Genomic DNA, 19913 nt, shown 5'->3' on the forward strand with positions numbered 1-19913 from the left:
TGTCATAGCCTCGTCAACATACCGGCATGCAGGGCAAGCTCAAATAAAATAAACAACTATAGCAAATCACTGATTGCATAACTATCATGTTGGTATGCATTCGTAAGTATCTAATAGACTAGGCACATTTTTTTCACACAGTGCAGTTCAAGATATCAGCGTGTTGATTTGGCTTCAGTGTGAGCAGCTTTACATAAGCCAATCTCAGTCACTGCCTGAAGGGCTCCACTGACATTCCTTCCTGACTGTGGCATGTTCAGACACCGCCTTCACTTAGGAGGGAGCTGCCTTCAGGGAGCATGGCAGCACTGAAATTACCATCTCATCTCTCACATCTGTTTCTCGCTTTGTCTTTCTGTCTCTCTCTCACACAAACAAACACACCTCTCGGTCTCTGACTCTCTATATTTGTCTCTCTCACTCGCTGTGGGTCAGTGCTCTCCCCAAAACAACGGAATAACAAACACTTTTGTTTTCCTTTAAGGAATCCTGGTTGTTCCTTGAAGAGATAAATGCATGCCACCCAAACACTGAACACCGTTGCTAAGACACCTCAGTGTACGGTCATACAGTGGCATGTCTCACTATTACTAAAGACACTTCAGGGCATGGTCACACCCGTGTTCTATTGACCAAGACTCGTTCTGAATCATTACTCAGCAACAACATGTCCTCCTCACCACCCTTCTCCAGGTGCTGCTATCAATGGCTGTGTTCACTTCCCATTGACCTTGCTGTTCTATGAAAATTGAGAGGCTTTAAAAAGAGGCTTTAAAAAGTCAACAACTCCCTATATAAAACAGATTTTCTCTGGGGACACTGATGGATGTAGGAGTTTATAGAGGGTTGGACCTATGGGATCGATACTCGATTTGGTCTATTCTGTGGTACCTGGAGACAAAGATTGGTAAAAGAACAAAGAGCTGATGACACCTTGGGTTTAACTCTTGACCTGTATGTCACTTCAGTTTGTGGTAGAATATTTACCTAAGCATGGAGTAATGTCTATCTATTGTTATTTGCCTCACAGCTCACGAACAGAAGTGGGTTCAACCCAATGGGATTGTTTAAACAGCCAAGCCATCTCAATCTAAACACCAACCTTCTACTTTAGTTGACTACGCTAAGTTTTTGTTTTATTATTTCTCTGCCATACTGTGTTGGATCTTGTCTAGCCATCTTGTCTCAAGAGGACCACAATGGAAATAAGTCCCAGACTTTATTGTATGTTATCCTCCATGATTTTATTCATGTGCATATATGGCTTTTTCAAGTTTTATGTGTGCTTGTTTTTTTAAATGGTCGAATTAATAAACTAAACTAAACTAAACTATGCAGCACAACTTATTGTGTGATGTTACGGCACACATTATTCGCCATGGGGTTGTTCTGAAAGCAGGATTTTAACTTTTACTCATATTTTTTGTTTATCCATGATATGCACATCATGAAAATGTCAAGTCCTTTGGCACACATTGTCACACTTCGTCTATTATATGTTATGCAATCCTTCTTTTCAAAATGCCCTACAAAGCTGCTCCTGCTATAGGCAACACTGTTCTGCTGACATTTCTAAATACAGATGTAGGATTTGTTTGGACCAGTTTCTCACAGCAGGAAAACAATCCAGCATTTTTGTAGGGGTTGAATTTTGTTTTGTTAGGGCAGTGGAAATTACAAACTTGAGAAGAGTATTTAAACCTTGAATACACTACAAGTATGCATTTCCTTCTGTGCAATGTCTCCACTACCTTTACCCCCCTTAGCCTGCCTCCACCCCCTCTCCCTTTTATTATATGTCTACTGTATAGCAACACCTGATTTCATCTGGGGGGCGACTACACAAAGTTATGCCCTGAGGCTATTTGAAGAGACGGACAGCAAAGCCCCACCCCAGTGTCCACTGAGCAATGGCTTCTCTACAGCATGCAGGTCTGTTGTGCTGTGAACTCTTTGTTCCTGTGGTAAAAAGCGAGAGAGCCATCTCTAATCTAAGAGCTTTTACAGGCTCATTTTTCACCTGTCACTTCCCCCTCGCTCCTCAAGATTACCCTGAAGAAACCCCAGTATACTCTACGTCCCGAATGGCAAATTATTCCTTACACAGTGCACTGCTTTTGACCAGGCACCTTAGGGTTCTGGTCAAAAGTAGTGCACTACATAGGGAGTAGGGTTTGATTTGGGACACAGGAGCCCCAGTGTCTGTCCAGGGCTATCAGGCCCACACACAACCCAGAGTAAAATATAATATGTCTGTCTGAGGAGCACAACAGCAGCTCATAACTCAAAGATGTTGGTGTCCTTGTCAATAAAATCACATAAAAATAGATTGGTCTCAAATGAATGTGCTCTCTCAAGATAAATATATTGTCAGGTGAGGCTTAGGTGCATATAGGCCTCACGAATGTCTTAGACCTGTCCCCCTCCTCTTCCCTCCTCCCTGTCCATCCCTCTGTTCCCTCCATTGCCTGGGGGTGAAATTCCTTTCAGGGAGCCACAGCCCTTTGAGAGTGATGTAGCCCCTTTTCAATAAAGTTGAGAGGAGGAGTCTACAGAGCTGTGAAGTTTGAAATGTTACAGTGAAGTGACCAGAATGCTACATTTCTATCAAGTTGGTTGCTGTTGAAATTAAAAAGTTATAATACTGCACATTACAATAAAGACTGCATGAAAAATTACTATTGTTGAATTATTATGTTAATATCTAATTTCCATGTGGATTATAGTAATTCTAGGGGATAAATGCCACTAAGCGCTTGAACATTCATGGTTGTCCCTAATTACGACGACACAAATTATTCCTTTTCACAAAATCTATGCAATTATCGCGCCAATATTGCTATTAGAATTGATACAAGAGCAGAGAGGCTCTGGATTACAACAAAAATGAACCAGTTTAATGAGGAGAGTGATATCCTCTGATGGGAAGGAGCAGGATGAGCAGCGCCATCAGCAGCACATTACTACGATGAGCAGAGCTCTACATTACTACGATGAGCAGAGCTCTACATTACTACGATGAGCAGAGCTCTACATTACTACGATGAGCAGAGCTCTACATTACTACAATGAGCAGAGCTTTACATTACTACGATGAGCAGAGCTTTACATTACTACGAGGAGCAGAGCTCTACATTACTACAATGAGCAGAGCTCTACATTACTACGATGAGCAGAGCTCTACATTACTACGATGAGCAGAGCTCTACATTACTACGATGAGCAGAGCTCTACATTACTACGATGAACAGAGCTCTACATTACTACGATGAGCAGAGCTTTACATTACTACGATGAGCAGAGCTTTACATTACTACGAGGAGCAGAGCTCTACATTACTACAATGAGCAGAGCTCTACATTACTACGATGAGCAGAGCTCTACATTACTACGATGAGCAGAGCTCTACATTACTACGATGAGCAGAGCTCTACATTACTACGATGAACAGAGCTCTACATTACTACAATGAGCAGAGCTTTACATTACTACGATGAGCAGAGCTTTACATTATTACGATGAGCAGAGCTCTACATTACTACAATGAGCAGAGCTCTACATTACTACGATGAGCAGAGCTCTACATTACTACGATGAGCAGAGCTCTACATTACTACGATGAACAGAGCTCTACATTACTACGATGAGCAGAGCTTTACATTACTACGATGAGCAGAGCTCTACATTACTACGATGAGCAGAGCTTTACATTACTACGATGAGCAGAGCTCTACATTACTACGATGAGCAGAGCTTTACATTACTACGATGAGCAGAGCTCTACATTACTACGATGAGTAGAGCTCTACATTACTACGATGAACAAACCAAACTGATCAAATATATGGCCCCCAGGCCAGAAGCAGAGGTACTATTTGTTCAACGTTAGTCTCACGTTTCCCATTTTCAGTTAAAGAGTCGTAAAATCCAGAGGTGTAGCTAATGTTCAGAATTTAGGCTGTAAAACAACACCACATAGAAGGGTGTGGCTCCTGTATCCCATGGCGAGTGGGGTAGAGAGGTTGGCCTTTTTTGAGAGGCTGATCTCCCATTGGTCGACGTTGGGCCTCTAAAATAGCATTACCTGAGTCAGGTAGAAAAGTAAAGTCAGTGTGAAGAAAGTTAGGATCGTGTTCTGTTGGTAACATCAGTCTGCAAGGAACAACATTTTCTGTTTGGCAGTTCTGTTTTTCACGTCTGCATTTCTCTTCAGAAGGCCAACAAGGTGAGTGAGGTGAGTGAAATATCCATATTAATTAGCAATGCTGAAAGTGATGTCTTAAAAGTTCCTCCATGCTTTGGTATTTTGAATTTTGAAAACATTTTTTGGGCGCTAAGTTGGAAAGTAATTTGTTTGCAGAGATCTTCATCATAGCAGAATCATGGACTTGCAATTCAATTCTGTAGAGAAAAAATACAACATATTTTAAAGGAATAACAGCTAATTAGAAAACAGAAAGGAGGCGACTGAAAACAGAATAAGAACCTAATAAAATAAGATACTAATAAAAAAATCCCCATGTAACCAACAATGATACAGTACAACCTGGGAAGGAGTTTGTCATGTAAGTGTGTGTGTCTGTGTCTGGGTCAGTATCAAAGCTCCTAAGCAGATTTGTGAAGCAGTAGACGGATGGTGACGGTGATGAGGGGTGTTTGGTTTCCTCAGGAGGGGGCTCTGAGGCAGCGGTGGAGCGGTACAGGGGATCACCGTGGAGGTGGCAAGGCTTTGTGAGTGAGGGTAGAGCCAGCCAGACCAAGCAGTCAGGCAGGCCTGTGATTGTATCCCAGAAAGAGGCCACATTCTCCTACCTGCCTGCCTGGAGCCATGGAGCAGTTATAGGACAGCACAGGCTGAAATGGAGAGGCCAAATTACACTCCCTGCTCTGCTCCACACCCTGTCCCTGCCACACCCTCACCCTCCCTCACCTACTAACTGGAGTCATAAATTACATAGGGCTGTGTCGAAGCTCCCAGGCCACCGTCTCCTTCCCTCTATACTCAGGTTGAAACTGTTGAAAGAACTTAGTGGTTCTTCATAAACACCATGCAGCGAGAAAGGGCGTGTTGCTGCCTAAAACAGACACTCAGCCATTTTGTTCTCCACGGTGGGAGAAAAGGCATAATTAAATGTATTTAACTAAAGTTCCATAATAATGTTTGCTTATTTGACCCAACTTTTGTTTCAGACATAAGATGGCCTGCTGGAGCCCTGCTGTATCGGCCAGAACCTTCTATGGATTCTATCCTTCATTCCACCGGAGTCTGTGTCTTTATTCAACCAGATTTCTGTGAAATGAAGTGTAAGAGACATGGAGCTTTAGCTTTGCACCCTAACTGAGCAATGGAGTCCATTTCCAAAGTGTTGCAAGCAATCCTTAGTAATAAGTCTAATCATTTACACCAAACAATATTAATGGAAAATCTGTATTCTGTATAGTTGATATTGCCCTGGAAGGAATGTCATCACAATTTACAACTGCTGATGTAAAAGGGGCTTTATAAATACATTTGACTGATTGATTGCTCATTTCAAATTCATCATAAAATCAAATGTGAAAATGTAAATGTTTTGTAATCTGATTAAAATTCTTATTTAATCTCCGTGTTTGCTTGCACTGTGCCTGTAGATCAATGCTACTCTAGTCTAGATAACTATATGCTGAATGACCTAAATATATCCTGTCTCTGACCCTGTCCTTTGTGCAAGAGCTGTTCAAATACTAACAACATTTCCACAAATGTATATTCAATGATTTACAGCACCCACACCCTTTGGTGTAACTAGGGCTGGCACAATTACAGTATAACTGTGTAACCAACGGTTATGGATGAAGACTGTCATGAAAATAAAATCAACATAACCATTTAAATATTTTTTTAAATTGGTCAAACTAACAGTTGACTGAATGACCACAATGCAACAGGAGCACACATAGAAATATAATTAACAGAACAGGCTTGGAATCTCTAACCCTGGCAATTTGACTGGTAAACTCATTGGTACACTTGCAATGGCTGCCTGGTATTGTGATACAATACTTTCCATGGTAATGTAGAATGTTCATTCAAATGATCTTAACTGATGTGGCTCATGCAATGGAATGTATTTTTTGTGATGTCAGTTGAGTTTAATCAATAAAATCACAGCACATATTTTACTTCCTGCTTTGCATTGACTTTCTATTCATTCTATTTCTATGGCAGCACATACAGTCAGGAGCAGAGGAGAGGAGAAAATGCACGTCATTTGCTATTGGAATGCTAATTACGGTGACTGTCGTCATTTGGCTGGCCAATTACCGCCATCCAAAATACCATGACCGTCACAGCCCTAGGCGTAACACACCTGAACTCAATGCCACAACATGTTTTTTCATTAGCTGACATGGATCATCCAAGACTAGCCCACACACAAACACAATGCTAAAGTTCAGACAATGAAGTTGAGCTGAGAGGCCTCAGAGTAACTTCCAAGTTCAGTTATCTATTCAGAATGTGCCCCCACACTAACCTCCCCATAACAGAATGATTACACATGTAGCACTACCTCAAATCAAATTTTATTGGTCGCATACACATATTTAGCAGATGTTATCGCGGGTGTAGCGAAATGCTTGTGAGTCAGGTGCATCTCCTACAAGTAATACATTATAGAGGGTGTGTCCCAAAGGGCACCCTATTCCTTACGTAGTGCACTATATAGGGGATAGGGTGCCATTTGGGACACAGCCAGAGATTGAAAGTAGAACACATCCTTTTGACGTCCTCTGACCTCCTGGTGTGCTGTGGGTAGCCGTTTATCTTTTAATCATTCTATTTCAAACCCAATCAACATGTGTCTTTATATACTGAACTAGAGAGGAACACGTTTAATATGCAACCTTTTGTCTTTCAAAGAGTAATGTCTTCTCTAACATCGAAGCTCAACGTCACTAGCTGCAGGCTTTTATAAGGCCTGGTCAGGCTAAAGCTTTTATGTTCAATGGTATTCTGAATGAAGCACAGCAAAACATTACAACCTGGGGTTTTACCCTGTGCCAGTGGCATTTGTTTGCTTTGGTTGCCTTTTAATCAATTCCCTTTTGGAGATCTTTTAAAAAGGTCCAATGCAGCCATTGTAATCGTGCCTGTGTGTAGCTGGTGTAGAGAGTCAGGCGCAGGACAGCAGATATGAGTAATCAACGTATTTACTCAAGTATTCACAAAATACAACACAATATACCGAGCCCACAATAACGGACCGTATACAAGACAAACAATTACTCACAAATAAACATGGGGGAACAGAGGGTTAAATAATGAACAAGTAACTGGGGGATTGAAACCAGATGTGTAAGACAAAGACAAAACAAACGAAAAATGAAAAATGGATCGGCGATGGCTAGAAAGCCGGTGACGTCGACCGCTGAACGCCGCCCGAACAAGGAGAGGGACCGACTTCAGTAAAAGTCGTGACAGCCATTTTTTTTATCTCAATATCAAGTCATTTCTTGGTCACAATAAATACCTTACTGTGATTGTTTTCAATTAAAATGGTCAAAAAGAAACATAAATTGCTTCTTAGCAAAGAGCAATTTCTCATGCAATAATTTTGCTAGGACTGTCTGGGAGTGGTCTCCCAGACAGTGGTAACTGAAAACTAGCTGTTATTGGGAGAGAAGTTTGAAACAATTTGTTATTGTGTCACAGGATCCAACGAAAGTGGCGCCCCTCCTCGGTCGGGCGGCGCTCGCCGGTCGTCGTCGCCGGCCTATTAGCTGCCACCGATCGTTGTTTCAGTTTCGTTTAGTTTGTCTGTCTGTTCCGCACCTGTTTTGTGTATGTCATTAGTGGGGACTTATTTAATGTGTGTTTTCAGTTGGGATTTTTGTGCGGGATTGTTTGTTGTCCACTCAGGACGGTGGGCCTGTGAATGTAGTTGCTTCGCTAGTTGTATTTTGGATGTTTTTGTGTTTTGGTGTTTTGTGCTGGCTGACGTCTTATTTTCTCTCTTCGGACCGTTTTGCCCTGTGTTTTGGGTTGGTCATTATTATTACGCGCCCTTCTGTTTTGGCGTGACCAGTTTGTTGCCGGAGAAAATAAAGACTGTATACTTTACCTCTGCTCTCTGCGCCTGACTCCAACCACCACTCCTAGAATCATCTGACAGACAAACTAAACGAAACTGAAACAACGATCGGTGGCAGCTAATAGGCCGGCGACGACGACCGGCGAGCGCCGCCCGACCGAGGAGGGGCGCCACTTTCGTTGGATCCTGTGACAGTACCCCTCCCCTGTTCCACAGCGGCCGTGTTCCCCTGAGACGGCGGGAGATCCGTAAGGAAATCCACCGAGAGGTGAGTCCATGGCCGCTGTGGAACAGGGAGGGGCTGTAATTTCCCTCGAGGTAGGTGCCTAGGAGCCTTACACTGAGCGCATACTGAACAGGACGAGACATAACGCCGGACATCCTCAGCCAAGGTGGGCCACCAGTACCTCCCCTTCAGGCCCCGCACTGTCCGTTCCACCCCAGGATGACCCGAGGAGGGTAGAGTATGGGACCATCGGATCAGGCGATCGCGAACATCAAGCGGAACGTATTTCAGGCCCACGGGACACTGCGACGGAGTAGGTTCTGACCGAACCGCCCGCTCGATGTCCGCATCCACCTCCCATACCACCGGTGCCACCAGACAGGAGGCGGGAAGTATGGGAGTAGGATCGATGGTCCGCTCCTCGGTGTCGTAGAGACGCGACAGTGCGTCAGCCTTCCGGTTCCGGGAACCTGGAATGTACGAGAGAGTGAAGTTAAACCTCGTGAAAAACATGGCCCACCTCGCCTGACGGGGATTAAGCCTCCTCGCTGCCCGAATATACTCCAGGTTACGGTGGTCGGTCCAGATGAGAAAAGGGTGACGTGCCCCCTCAAGCCAATGTCTCCACACCGTCAAAGCCCTGACCACGGCTAACAGCTCCCGGTCCCCCACATCATAATTGCGCTCCGCCGGGCTCAGCTTCTTAGAAAAGAACGCGCATGGGCGGAGCTTCGGAGGAACGCCCGAACGCTGCGACAGCACAGCTCCTACCCCAGCCTCGGACGCGTCCACCTCCACTATGAATGGCAAAGAGGGGTCCGGATGCGCTAGGACAGGTGCATTGGTAAACAGAACCTTCAGACGATGAAAGGCTCTGTCCGCCTCTGCTGACCATCGTAGCCGCACCGGCCCCCCCTTCATCAGTGAGGTAATGGGAGCTGCTACCTGGCCAAAACCCCGGATAAACCTCCGATAATAATTAGCGAACCCCAAGAACCGCTGCACCTCCTTCACAGTGGCTGGGGTTGGCCAATTACGCACAGCCGTTACGCGGTCACACTCCACCTCCACCCCCGAGGTGGAAATGCGATATCCTAGAAATGAGACGGCTCTTTTGAAGAACTCACATTTCTCAGCTTTGACGTATAGGTTATGCTCCAGCAGCCGCCCAAGCGCTTTACGCACCAGGGACACATGCTCGGCGCGTGTGGCGGAGCAGATCAGGATGTCATCGATGTACACCACCACACCCTGCCCGAGCATGTCCCTAAGGACTTCGTCTACAAAGGATTGGAAGACGGCGGGAGCATTCTTTAACCCATACGGCATGACGAGGTACTCATAATGGCCAGATGTGGTACTAAATGCGGTTTTCCACTCGTCTCCCTCTCGGATACGCACCAAGTTATACGCACTCCTGAGATCCAATTTCGTGAAGAAGCGCGCCCCGTGAAATGACTCCACTGCCGTAGCAATGAGAGGTAGCGGGTAACTGAAACCCACTGTGATAGCATTTAGACCTCTATAGTCAATGCACGGGCGCAGACCTCCCTCCTTTTTCTTCACGAAAAAGAAGCTCGAGGAGACGGGGGATTTAGAGGGCCGAATGTATCCCTGTCTCAAGGACTCAGTGACGTATGTATCCATAGCCACTGTTTCCTCCTGAGACAGAGGATACACGTGACTCCTAGGAAGAACCGCGTCAGCCTGGAGGTTTATCGCACAATCTCCCTGTCGATGGGGGGGTAATTGAGTCGCCTTCGTCTTACTGAAGGCGATAGCCAAATCGGCATACTCTGAGGGAATGTGCACGGTGGAGACTTGGTCTGGACTCTCCACCGTAGTCGCACCGATGGAAACTCCTATGCACCTACCTGAGCACTCCCTCGACCACCCCGTAAGAGCCCTCTGTCTCCACGAAATCTGGGGGTTGTGAGTGGCTAGCCAGGGGATTCCCAGTACCACCGGAAACGCTGGGGAGTCAATGATGAACAGGCTGAGACGCTCCACATGACCCCCCCACGTCTGCATAACCAGTGGCACTGTGACCTCCCCTACTTGGCCTGACCCTAGCGGTCGACTATCTAGGGCGTGCACGGGGAAGGGGTGGTCCAGCTGAACCAGGGGGATAGAGTCTGGCTCTCGACCCGGAACCTGCCTCTCCGCCTGCCCTGCCGGAAGCTGGGTCCGCGGTTTGTGGGGCCGTTCAAAGTCCTGAGGAGGATAAACGAGGTGTGTTACAGGTTGCAACTTCCTTCGTATTACCGTATTAACCCCTCGTTTCATGTGTCTCTCCTCAGGCCGGTGGTAGCTGGTCCGCTGCAGGACAGTGAGGTGCTGGAGGCCCCCCCGCCCCCCCTGGACATCGGGGGGAGCCCGGCGTACACAGTCCGAGCCATCCTGGACTCCCGACGTCGGGTAGGGGGCCTGCAGTACCTCGTGGACTGGGAGGGGTACGGTCCGGAGGAGAGGTGCTGGGTTCCGGCGGCGGACGTTCTGGACCCCCCTATGCTGTTGGACTTCCACCGTCGCCGACCGGATCGGCCGGCGCCTCGCCCTCCGGGCCGTCCCCGAGGCCGGCGTCGGCGCGCGGCTGGAGCCGCGCGTCAGGGGAGGGGTACTGTCACAGGATCCAACGAAAGTGGCGCCCCTCCTCGGTCGGGCGGCGCTCGCCGGTCGTCGTCGCCGGCCTATTAGCTGCCACCGATCGTTATTTCAGTTTCGTTTAGTTTGTCTGTCTGTTCCGCACCTGTTTTGTGTATGTCATTAGTGGGGACTTATTTAATGTGTGTTTTCAGTTGGGATTTTTGTGCAGGATTGTTTGTTGTCCACTCAGGACGGTGGGCCTGTGAATGTAGTTGCTTCGCTAGTTGTATTTTGGATGTTTTTGTGTTTTGGTGTTTTGTGCTGGCTGACGTCTTATTTTCTCTCTTCGGACCGTTTTGCCCTGTGTTTTGGGTTGGTCATTATTATTACGCGCCCTTCTGTTTTGGCGTGACCAGTTTGTTGCCGGAGAAAATAAAGACTGTATACTTTACCTCTGCTCTCTGCGCCTGACTCCAACCACCACTCCTAGAATCATCTGACAGAAGCTGAACCAGGGGGATCCCTAACCTCTTCGCTAACCCATGGTCCATAAAACTCCCAGCTGCACCTGAATCGACTAGCGCCTTATACTGGAAGTGAGGGGAAAAATTAGGGAAACAAACGGAGGTGTACAAGTGATAGTCGATTCAGGTGCAGCTGGGAGTTTTATGGACCATGGGTTAGCGAAGAGGTTAGGGATCCCCCTGGTTCAGCTTCTGTCAGATGATTCTAGGAGTGGTGGTTGGAGTCAGGCGCAGAGAGCAGAGGTAAAGTATACAGTCTTTATTTTCTCCGGCAACAAACTGGTCACGCCAAAACAGAAGGGCGCGTAATAATAATGACCAACCCAAAACACAGGGCAAAACGGTCCGAAGAGAGAAAATAAGACGTCAGCCAGCACAAAACACCAAAACACAAAAACATCCAAAATACAACTAGCGAAGCAACTACATTCACAGGCCCACCGTCCTGAGTGGACAACAAACAATCCCGCACAAAAATCCCAACTGAAAACACACATTAAATAAGTCCCCACTAATGACATACACAAAACAGGTGCGGAACAGACAGACAAACTAAACGAAACTGAAACAACGATCGGTGGCAGCTAATAGGCCGGCGACGACGACCGGCGAGCGCCGCCCGACCGAGGAGGGGCGCCACTTTCGTTGGATCCTGTGACATATTGGTCTATTAACTAATTAATTTACCTCCTGATGATGGCAGGCCAAAACTCCATCTAACCAAAACAGGCGGAACTTCAGGTGGTCTTTTCAAACAGCTCTTACACTAAAAGGGCATCATTTTCATAATTTCACAGTATTTGTCAAAATCATAGTGTGGAAATATATATAAAACATGGGAAAATCATATTTTTGACAGTACTGGGTCTTAGTAAAAAACAAAACGATTAATCCAAAAAGCAAAGCAACAGATTTTCAGCACAGGGTTGTGGCTCCTCTTATATATAACCATAAATGCACCCACTTGCTCTCATTAGCATGGAAGCATTTTCTGCAGGCCCCAAACAGTGTTAAAACAACAAAACAACGACAGGCTTTCATGTACAATGTTACTGTACACAGAGACAGCAACGCTAGGCCATCAAACACACAAAAACCCACAGAACAGGAGGAGAGTGCTGGCATTGCTGAAGCAGGGAGGGATATGATTGGTAAAGTAGTCTACTTCCTGCCTTCATGTCTAATGCGGAGGTGAACACCAAACCACAACACATGAATGGCCTAATTGTCAGTGTTGTAAACCAAATGCCAATAACCACGGACATAGTCAAAGACATCTTTCTCTCACACGGTGTTGAACAGTTCCAACATAGAAAAGAGAATGTTCCTCACTGTTCCGTTGTCTTATGACTCTATGAGTTCCGGATCACTGCAGTGTTTTGAAAATAGCTTCTACTGCAGCCAGGGAGCACCTCCTGCACTGTGAGTGGACTGGAAACGGGTACTGCCACAGTAATCATGCCAGTCATGGGCGCTCCCTCACTTCTGTTTCTGCTCCTACTGAGCCCGAGCCTGGGGGAAGACACAGGTGAGAACCTAAAATGTTCCACAGAGCTGATACCGTGCTAATCTGTTGGAAACTCATCTTCACTTTTAATGAATCTGGGGTTTCAAGTTGCTCCACCTGTTGTGTGAAATTAGTTACATGGGTTTATTTTAAAAGGAAAGAAAATGTTTCTCATCACACATACAGTACATACTAATTGAGATCATGTGATACCCCTTCCTGGGACGCTTTAGCACTATGCACCTTACTCATACCTCTTCCTGTAATGCCACAGCCATAAGCAGTGATTACAATCATAGCATAGCGTATTAACACTGTGCCCTCCTATCCACTCCTATGCACCTCCACAGTGGCGGAGGACATGGGTGTTCACCAGCTGGGTCGTCTGGTGGAGCTGCTGACCTCAAGGGAGTGTGAGGACCTCTTCTCTGCCCTGTCCCACCCAGAGGAGAACATATTCCAGCAGCTGGACCATCTCTCACTGGAGAACAACCAACTGGACCTCCAGAAGAGAGTCAAGAGAGACACTGGTACTGCAACGCTGACAGTACATCACAACCAAAAGCTAATTTGTTAAACTGTGCAAACTCAGCCGGGTCTGCACCATACATTTACTGTGTTTCTACACATATGTTGATGTACCGAGATGCAATGCAACAATCAAAAGGGCCTAGCTAGCTGTCCTAGCTATCACAATATACAAAATGCTCTGCTCTAACTCAACGCTATATAATGGGTATATTATGGTGAGGCATTCAAAGCGATTGTTTATTATCCCAGTCTGTGAGGACTCAGAGGAGAGTGAGCGGTCTGTTCCCCCATGTCCTGTTCTGTTTACCTCTCCCTGGTTAGCTGCAGCAGCGTGGCTAGGTCTGCTGTCTGAGGGCCATATGCTGTATGTTTATCAGACAGGAACAGCGAGGCTCAGTGCCGGACAGCTCTGACAGACTGGCTGCTGAAGCACGGAGAACAGACGTACTACGACAGGCTGTCTCGCGCCCTGCAACACATTGGAAGGACAGACATTGCCATAGGTCAGACAGACAGATACAGTGCATACACACACGCACACGTGCTCACGCAAACACGCACACAGCACTGGTGACGTCTCATTGAAAGCAGCCATCAAAGATATGAGATTCAGCTGCCAGAGAACAACGCGATAAGTTAACATGAACAAATTGTATTTTGACATTATTTCAGTGCACTCAAGACTTCAATAACATTGTCTACATAATTAACTCACTACAACAAGGTCCACTGTAATTGGAGTTTTAAAAAAATGCTATATTTTGGCTATGTCCGTCTCTGGCATGTGGTGGGGTCTAGTGTGGAAGAGACTCCACAGTCGAGTGGCGATTGATCTGAGGTGTAAATGATCTGACAGAGGACTCAGTGGAGCTCACACCACATTCACTACGAACCATCTGGTCCTTTCATCATCGGAGAAAGAGGGGGGGTAGAGAGAGAGCGAAAGAGAGGGATTGAGAGAGAGATAGGGGTAGAGAGACAGAGATAGAGAGAGGGGGGGTGGGTAGAGAGAGAACGAGCGAGAGGGGGGGGCAGGAAGAGACAGATAGAGAGAAATGACAAAAGTGTGACAGCCCAAGAACATCCCTTCTGTCAACACAGTGTATGAAAGCTATTTATTTTTGGATCAGAATGAATGTGTGGAATCTATGGATACACAAAACACCAATTACCCAGGACCTGATTGCAATTAGGAATAAATCCACTTTTACACAACAACTTCGACTGTTTGTTTACTTTCTTTTTTAAAGTAAAAGTGAGAGCAGTTGCTGTATTGCTGAACTAATTGTATTTACCAAGGCCTGCTTAGTTCAAGTCCATTAAGTTATAGAGGGCACCCAACACATGTTATCCATAGTTTCTCTCGGTCTCTCTTTCCCAATGCATAAACTGCAGATGGGTCGTTCCACAAAAAGAGTGTATTTTTCATCCCTGTGCACCAATATCTCATTTTAAAAGCCTGTAAAATTGAATTGAAGTGCCAAAAATAAGCGTTGTGACATGTCCCTTTGTGCACCCTCTGTCTTCTAGGAATAATTTAACCCACTTATGTCTCCAAGTTCTCAAACATAATTTAACCCACTTATGTCTCTATTTATTTCATGTGATTAGTGATTCATTTGTCTGTCCCTCATTTTAAGGTCAACCCTGTTATGTGAACTGAACTCTCGTTTTAATATGATGAAACTATTCTTTTATAAAATATTTTTTTCAAAAGCAACACCGAACATCTAAAAGTCAAATCATAGTATAACATCTGGTGAGCTGGTTCTACAATTTTTGGCCCTTTTCTGGTATTTTGTGGTGGAAAAGTGAGAGCGTCAAGCATAACATGTCAACCCTCTTACCCAAAGACAGACAGACTAGAAATGTTTGAACAATAATAATAACAAAATGTTGTGACGCTTGCATTCAATTTCCCCTCCCTGTTACACACAAGCTTCCATTCCTCCTGTAACAAGGGGATTTATGGCTGATTTAAGATGAAATCATCAACCCTGTTGAGGTCAACCCTGTAACTTTATTTGGCACTTAGTAATTTTTGTATTTAAGATCTTGAGATGGAAAAACGTGTTTTTATGAAGTTGAACATGTGCTCTTTTTTGACCAAGTTACACTTTTCAAAAGGTGGAACAACCCAGATATGCCTACAGTGCATTCTGAAAATATTCAGACCCCACATTTAGTTATGTTACAGCCTCATTCTAAAATGAATTCAATCGTTTTTTCTCCCTCATCAATCTACACGCAATATCCCATAATGACAAAGCAAAAACAGGTTTAAAAAATATCTAATAATAATATACGGAAATATGACATTTACATAAGTATTCAGACCCTTTACTCAGTACTTTGTTGAAGCACCTTTGGCAGCGATCACAGCCTCGAGTCTTCTTGGGTATGACGCTACAAGCTTGGCACACCTGTATTTGGAGAGTTTCTCCCATTCTTCTCTGCAGATTAGCTCAAGCTCAGGTTGGAGGGGGAGTGTCGCTGCACAGCAATTTTCAGGTTACATCTCGTTTGATCGGATTCAAGTCCGGGCTCTGGCTGGACCACTCAAGGACATTCAGAGACTTGTCCCGATGCCACTCCTGTGTTGTCTTGGCTGTGTACTTAGGGTCGTTGTCCTGTTGGAAGGTGAACCTTCGCCCCAGTCTGAGGTCCTGAGCGCTCTGGAGCAGGTTTTCATCAAGGATCTCCCTCTACTTTGCTCCATTCATCTTTCCCTCAATCCTGGCTAGTCTCCCCTGCCGCTGAAAAACATCCCCCCAGCCTGATACTGCCACCACCATGCTTCACCGTAGGAATGGTGCCAGATTTTCCTCGTCTGGGAGTCCTTTAGCTGCCTTTTGGTAAACTCGAAGCGGGCTGTCATGTGCCTTTTAGTGAGGAGTGGCATCTCTCTGGCCACTCTTGCCATAATACGGACTTGGTCTTTTGCCAAATAGGGCTATCTTCTGTATACCACCCCAACCTTGTTATAAACTAACTGATTGGCTCAAACGCATTAAGAAGGGAAAAAAATCATGAATTAACTTCTAACAAGGCACACCTGTTAATTGAAATGCATTCCAGGTAACTACCTCATGAAGCTGGTTGAGAGAATGTCGAGTGTGCAAATCTGTCATTAAGGAAAAGGGTGGCTACTTTGAAGAATCTTAAATATAAAATATATTTGGATTTATTTAACACTTTTTTGGTTACTACATGATTCCATATGTGTTATTTAATCATTTTGACGTCTTCACTATTATTCTACAATGTAAAAAATAGTAAAAATAAAGAAAAACCTTAGGTGTGCCCAAACATTTGACTGGTACTGTATGTATAGGCCATTTTGAGTAGCCATTCACTGTGCCAATGTTGTGATGTTCTTCCAGAGGTGGGGAAAAATATCAACCAGGACAAAACCCTGAGTATAAAGAAGTATGTGGAGGAGTACCATCAGAGAGTCAGCTCCATAGAGTCTCCACTGGTCCAGTCAGAGACAGAGGAACATCATGTAGACCCAAAGCCCCAAGCAAGGCACGGTAAGGTATAGAGCCCCAGGCTAGATAATGGACACATAATTAAGCAATAAGGCCCAAGGGGGTTTGGTATGGCCAATATATCACGGCTAACGGTTGTTCTTATGCACGATGGAATGCAAAGTGCCTGGATACAGCCCTTGGCCATGGTATATTAGCAATACACCATAAACCCGCAAGGTGCATTATTGCTATTAGAAACTGGTTACCAATGTAATTAGAGCAGTTCATGTAATTGTTTTATCATACCCGTGGTATGTCAGCCAATCAGAATTCAGGGCTCGAACCACCCAGTTTATAATGTATTATAGAGATAATGTGATGGTCATGTATGAGCCCTTGTAGATAATCTCTACACGGTACTGTGAAGGAAAGTCACTGAAAAAAAGATTTGGTTGCACTAGTTGGGCAGTGAGCCATCAAACGTATTACTTATCATCAGCATCAACTGATGAGGAACAATTTTTCCCAGGACAACAGAAATTTCTAAGTTGCAATTATCACCTGTCAAAAAGTCACGTTTTCTCATGGGCGTGTATGCCAAGTAAAAAAAAAAAAAAAAAGCAGGTGTCTGATACTCCTCTGATTTGGCTGGACTCTCCTGTGCTTTTGTTGAGTAGTTGTTTGTCACTGTCAGCAAAGGAACATGTTGTGCTGTTGTTGAAGGTTGGCAGGCTGAGATCTGTTGTTGTGCTGTTGTTAATTGGTTGACAGTAAGAAATATACCAGTGAAGGAGCTGATATGGAGTGACCTGGAGCTTGTTGTGGAGAGGGCTCCTGTCCAGCCGTACCAGCGACGTCTACTGGACGGGGCGTGGCCCCTGGTCTACGGAGTCCTGCTAGGCTTTGCCGGGACCTTCCTCATGGGGGTACCCATCCTCCTCTTCCTCCTGTACATCTCCCGGGGCGACCAGAGGAAGCTACTCCGCCGCTCCTACAAGACCAGGGGTCCGTCATCATCGTCACATGGTCGCTACAGTCGCTCCAGACAGAAACACATTGCTGGGGCTGGAGATGTGACATCAGCAGAAATGGCTCCTCTAAAACCCATTACGTCACATGGAAAGGTCAAGGGATTCAAGCCAGGGGCTGCATTCCCTCTCTCCAAGTCAAGACAATGATCCACTGGGGTACACATAAAGAACAAACAGGAATATGTGAAAAATACTCGTAAAGCTAGTCTACAGCATTTTGTCCTCTCTGTGCCTTCATTTCTCATCGATACACTATGCTGCATATTCAATTAACAGGCTCACTGTTCAGGTTAATGCTGTAGGGCCACAGGGTTTATTAAAGCAATTCTGACTCAACAATAATGACGTTTCATTATTTGATTATGCCATTACCAATAAGTAATGTAATCCAAGCACTGCTTTCCCCTGTCAACAGCCAGCCCTTGTCCTCCAACCTTCCCAATGCAGCTGGACAATGGGCTTTGTAAAACACCACTCCTAATTATGATGCAAGACGATAGTGATAATGCGCTTTCTGATAAACTACTAATAATCCATGCTGTGTTTGGTGGGGTAATAAGCATTACCATCTTGCCGGTGGCTAGACGAGATGATTGGTGTGACTGTGACAGATGCGCTGGAACCGTTGGAAACCAGCTCTCACACCAAAGGTTGTTCCAGTATTCCTATGACAGACATGCCACTTCCCATCTCCCTCCCGATGACTGCACTGTGCCCGTCTCTACCTCCCGGTGGTGGTGACGGCAGTGTGCCCGTCTGGCGTTGAGGAGCAACTAATTACCCAGCCTGCCGCCTGCTCCCTGGAGCCTGTCTGCCCGCCCATACCTCCACAGGCAGTCCCATCCCACACTAATAACAATGCTGCTAGCAGACAATGAGACACAGGCTTGGCAGTGACAATGGCATGGCATCATCTGACAGAGAGACAGAGACCAAATGAGAAAGAAGAAACTAGCCACTAGGCCAACAGAAAGATAAATTGTATGTGTAGGGGTGTAAACTGTACAGTGGCTGGGACCGAAACGCTGTAAAGCTGAGAGTGACACGGACTATTTCATAGAAATATATTGGAAATGTCTCGTAAAGTAGTGATGACGTAACCTCAAGCATGCTATTATCTTGAAACAACAACTCTAATTCATTACATGCAATGTAACATTTTGCTTGCACATACAGAACACTGATGAGACAAACACTTTCAAATAGCCCAGCAGGACCCTCGCAGCACTGAAGTACTTAATGCTCTCCATCATTCTTTACTCTCCTTTTCTCTCTTATCCCTACTTTCTAGTTCTTCTATAATTGAGTTAATTACTTCATTATACAAATGTGTCCTAATGTGCTTCAGGAAGCACGCAGCTCAGATTAATTGTGCTGCTAAACAGCAATTACAGGCAATTCGTTTAGAAATCAACATCTAAACAAATGATAGTGCCGAGCTACAGTGGGAGTTGCGTGCGCGTGCAGAGCAGGAAGAGGCCAAGAGGGTATGGACGTGGAACATATTGCACAAGTCGAAGGGAGAACGCTGAAGTCTGACAAGAGTTATCACGAGTAGTTTAACTGTACGTGAGGAGACTCCAGATGGTTTTACCACAGTCATTTTAAACACGTTTTCGTATTTTGGGAACAGAAGCTAAATAATAATCAAGTTCATTTGATTAACTAGAAAGGAAAATAAAAAGGCATTTTACACATATTTCCAAACATTTGTACACTAACTTTACTTCCAAACAAAAAGATGGAACGCTACACCCCCAGGAGCCAACATTCCTGACAAAAGTAGGCTACACTTCTTCTTCTCTTTATTCCCCTGAAGAATGGTAAGACCCTGGTACTGTTGACTATGACAGACTTAGCACCCGCTGTGGGCTCACCTGTGTTGCGGTAACCACGGGAGAGGAGAGCTGGTGTTCTCTATGCCTGAGTGACCCACACAGAAAAGACACCATCCCACCTGGGG

General features: G+C 45.3%; 1 protein-coding gene and 1 long non-coding RNA gene across 2 annotated transcripts; both read left to right on the forward strand.

Moving 5' to 3' along the window:
- Window positions 1–3921: 3921 nt before the first annotated feature.
- LOC115167987 (uncharacterized) lies at window positions 3922–6162 on the forward strand. The gene is made up of 2 exons (XR_003870605.1): window positions 3922–4225; window positions 5191–6162. It is a non-coding gene; the product is annotated as an uncharacterized LOC115167987 (long non-coding RNA).
- A 7485-nt stretch (window positions 6163–13647) lies between these two features.
- tmdd1 (transmembrane and death domain 1) lies at window positions 13648–18257 on the forward strand. The gene is made up of 4 exons (XM_029724394.1): window positions 13648–13651; window positions 13824–13949; window positions 16830–16979; window positions 17691–18257. The coding sequence occupies exons 1-4, from the start codon at window positions 13648–13650 to the stop codon at window positions 18095–18097; spliced, it is 687 nt and encodes a 228-aa protein (XP_029580254.1). The 3' UTR covers window positions 18098–18257.
- The last annotated feature ends 1656 nt before the right edge of the window (window positions 18258–19913 follow it).

This window comes from Salmo trutta, chromosome 30 (genome assembly GCF_901001165.1).
Source record: "Salmo trutta chromosome 30, fSalTru1.1, whole genome shotgun sequence".
In the NCBI taxonomy this organism is placed as follows: Eukaryota; Metazoa; Chordata; class Actinopteri; order Salmoniformes; family Salmonidae; genus Salmo; species Salmo trutta.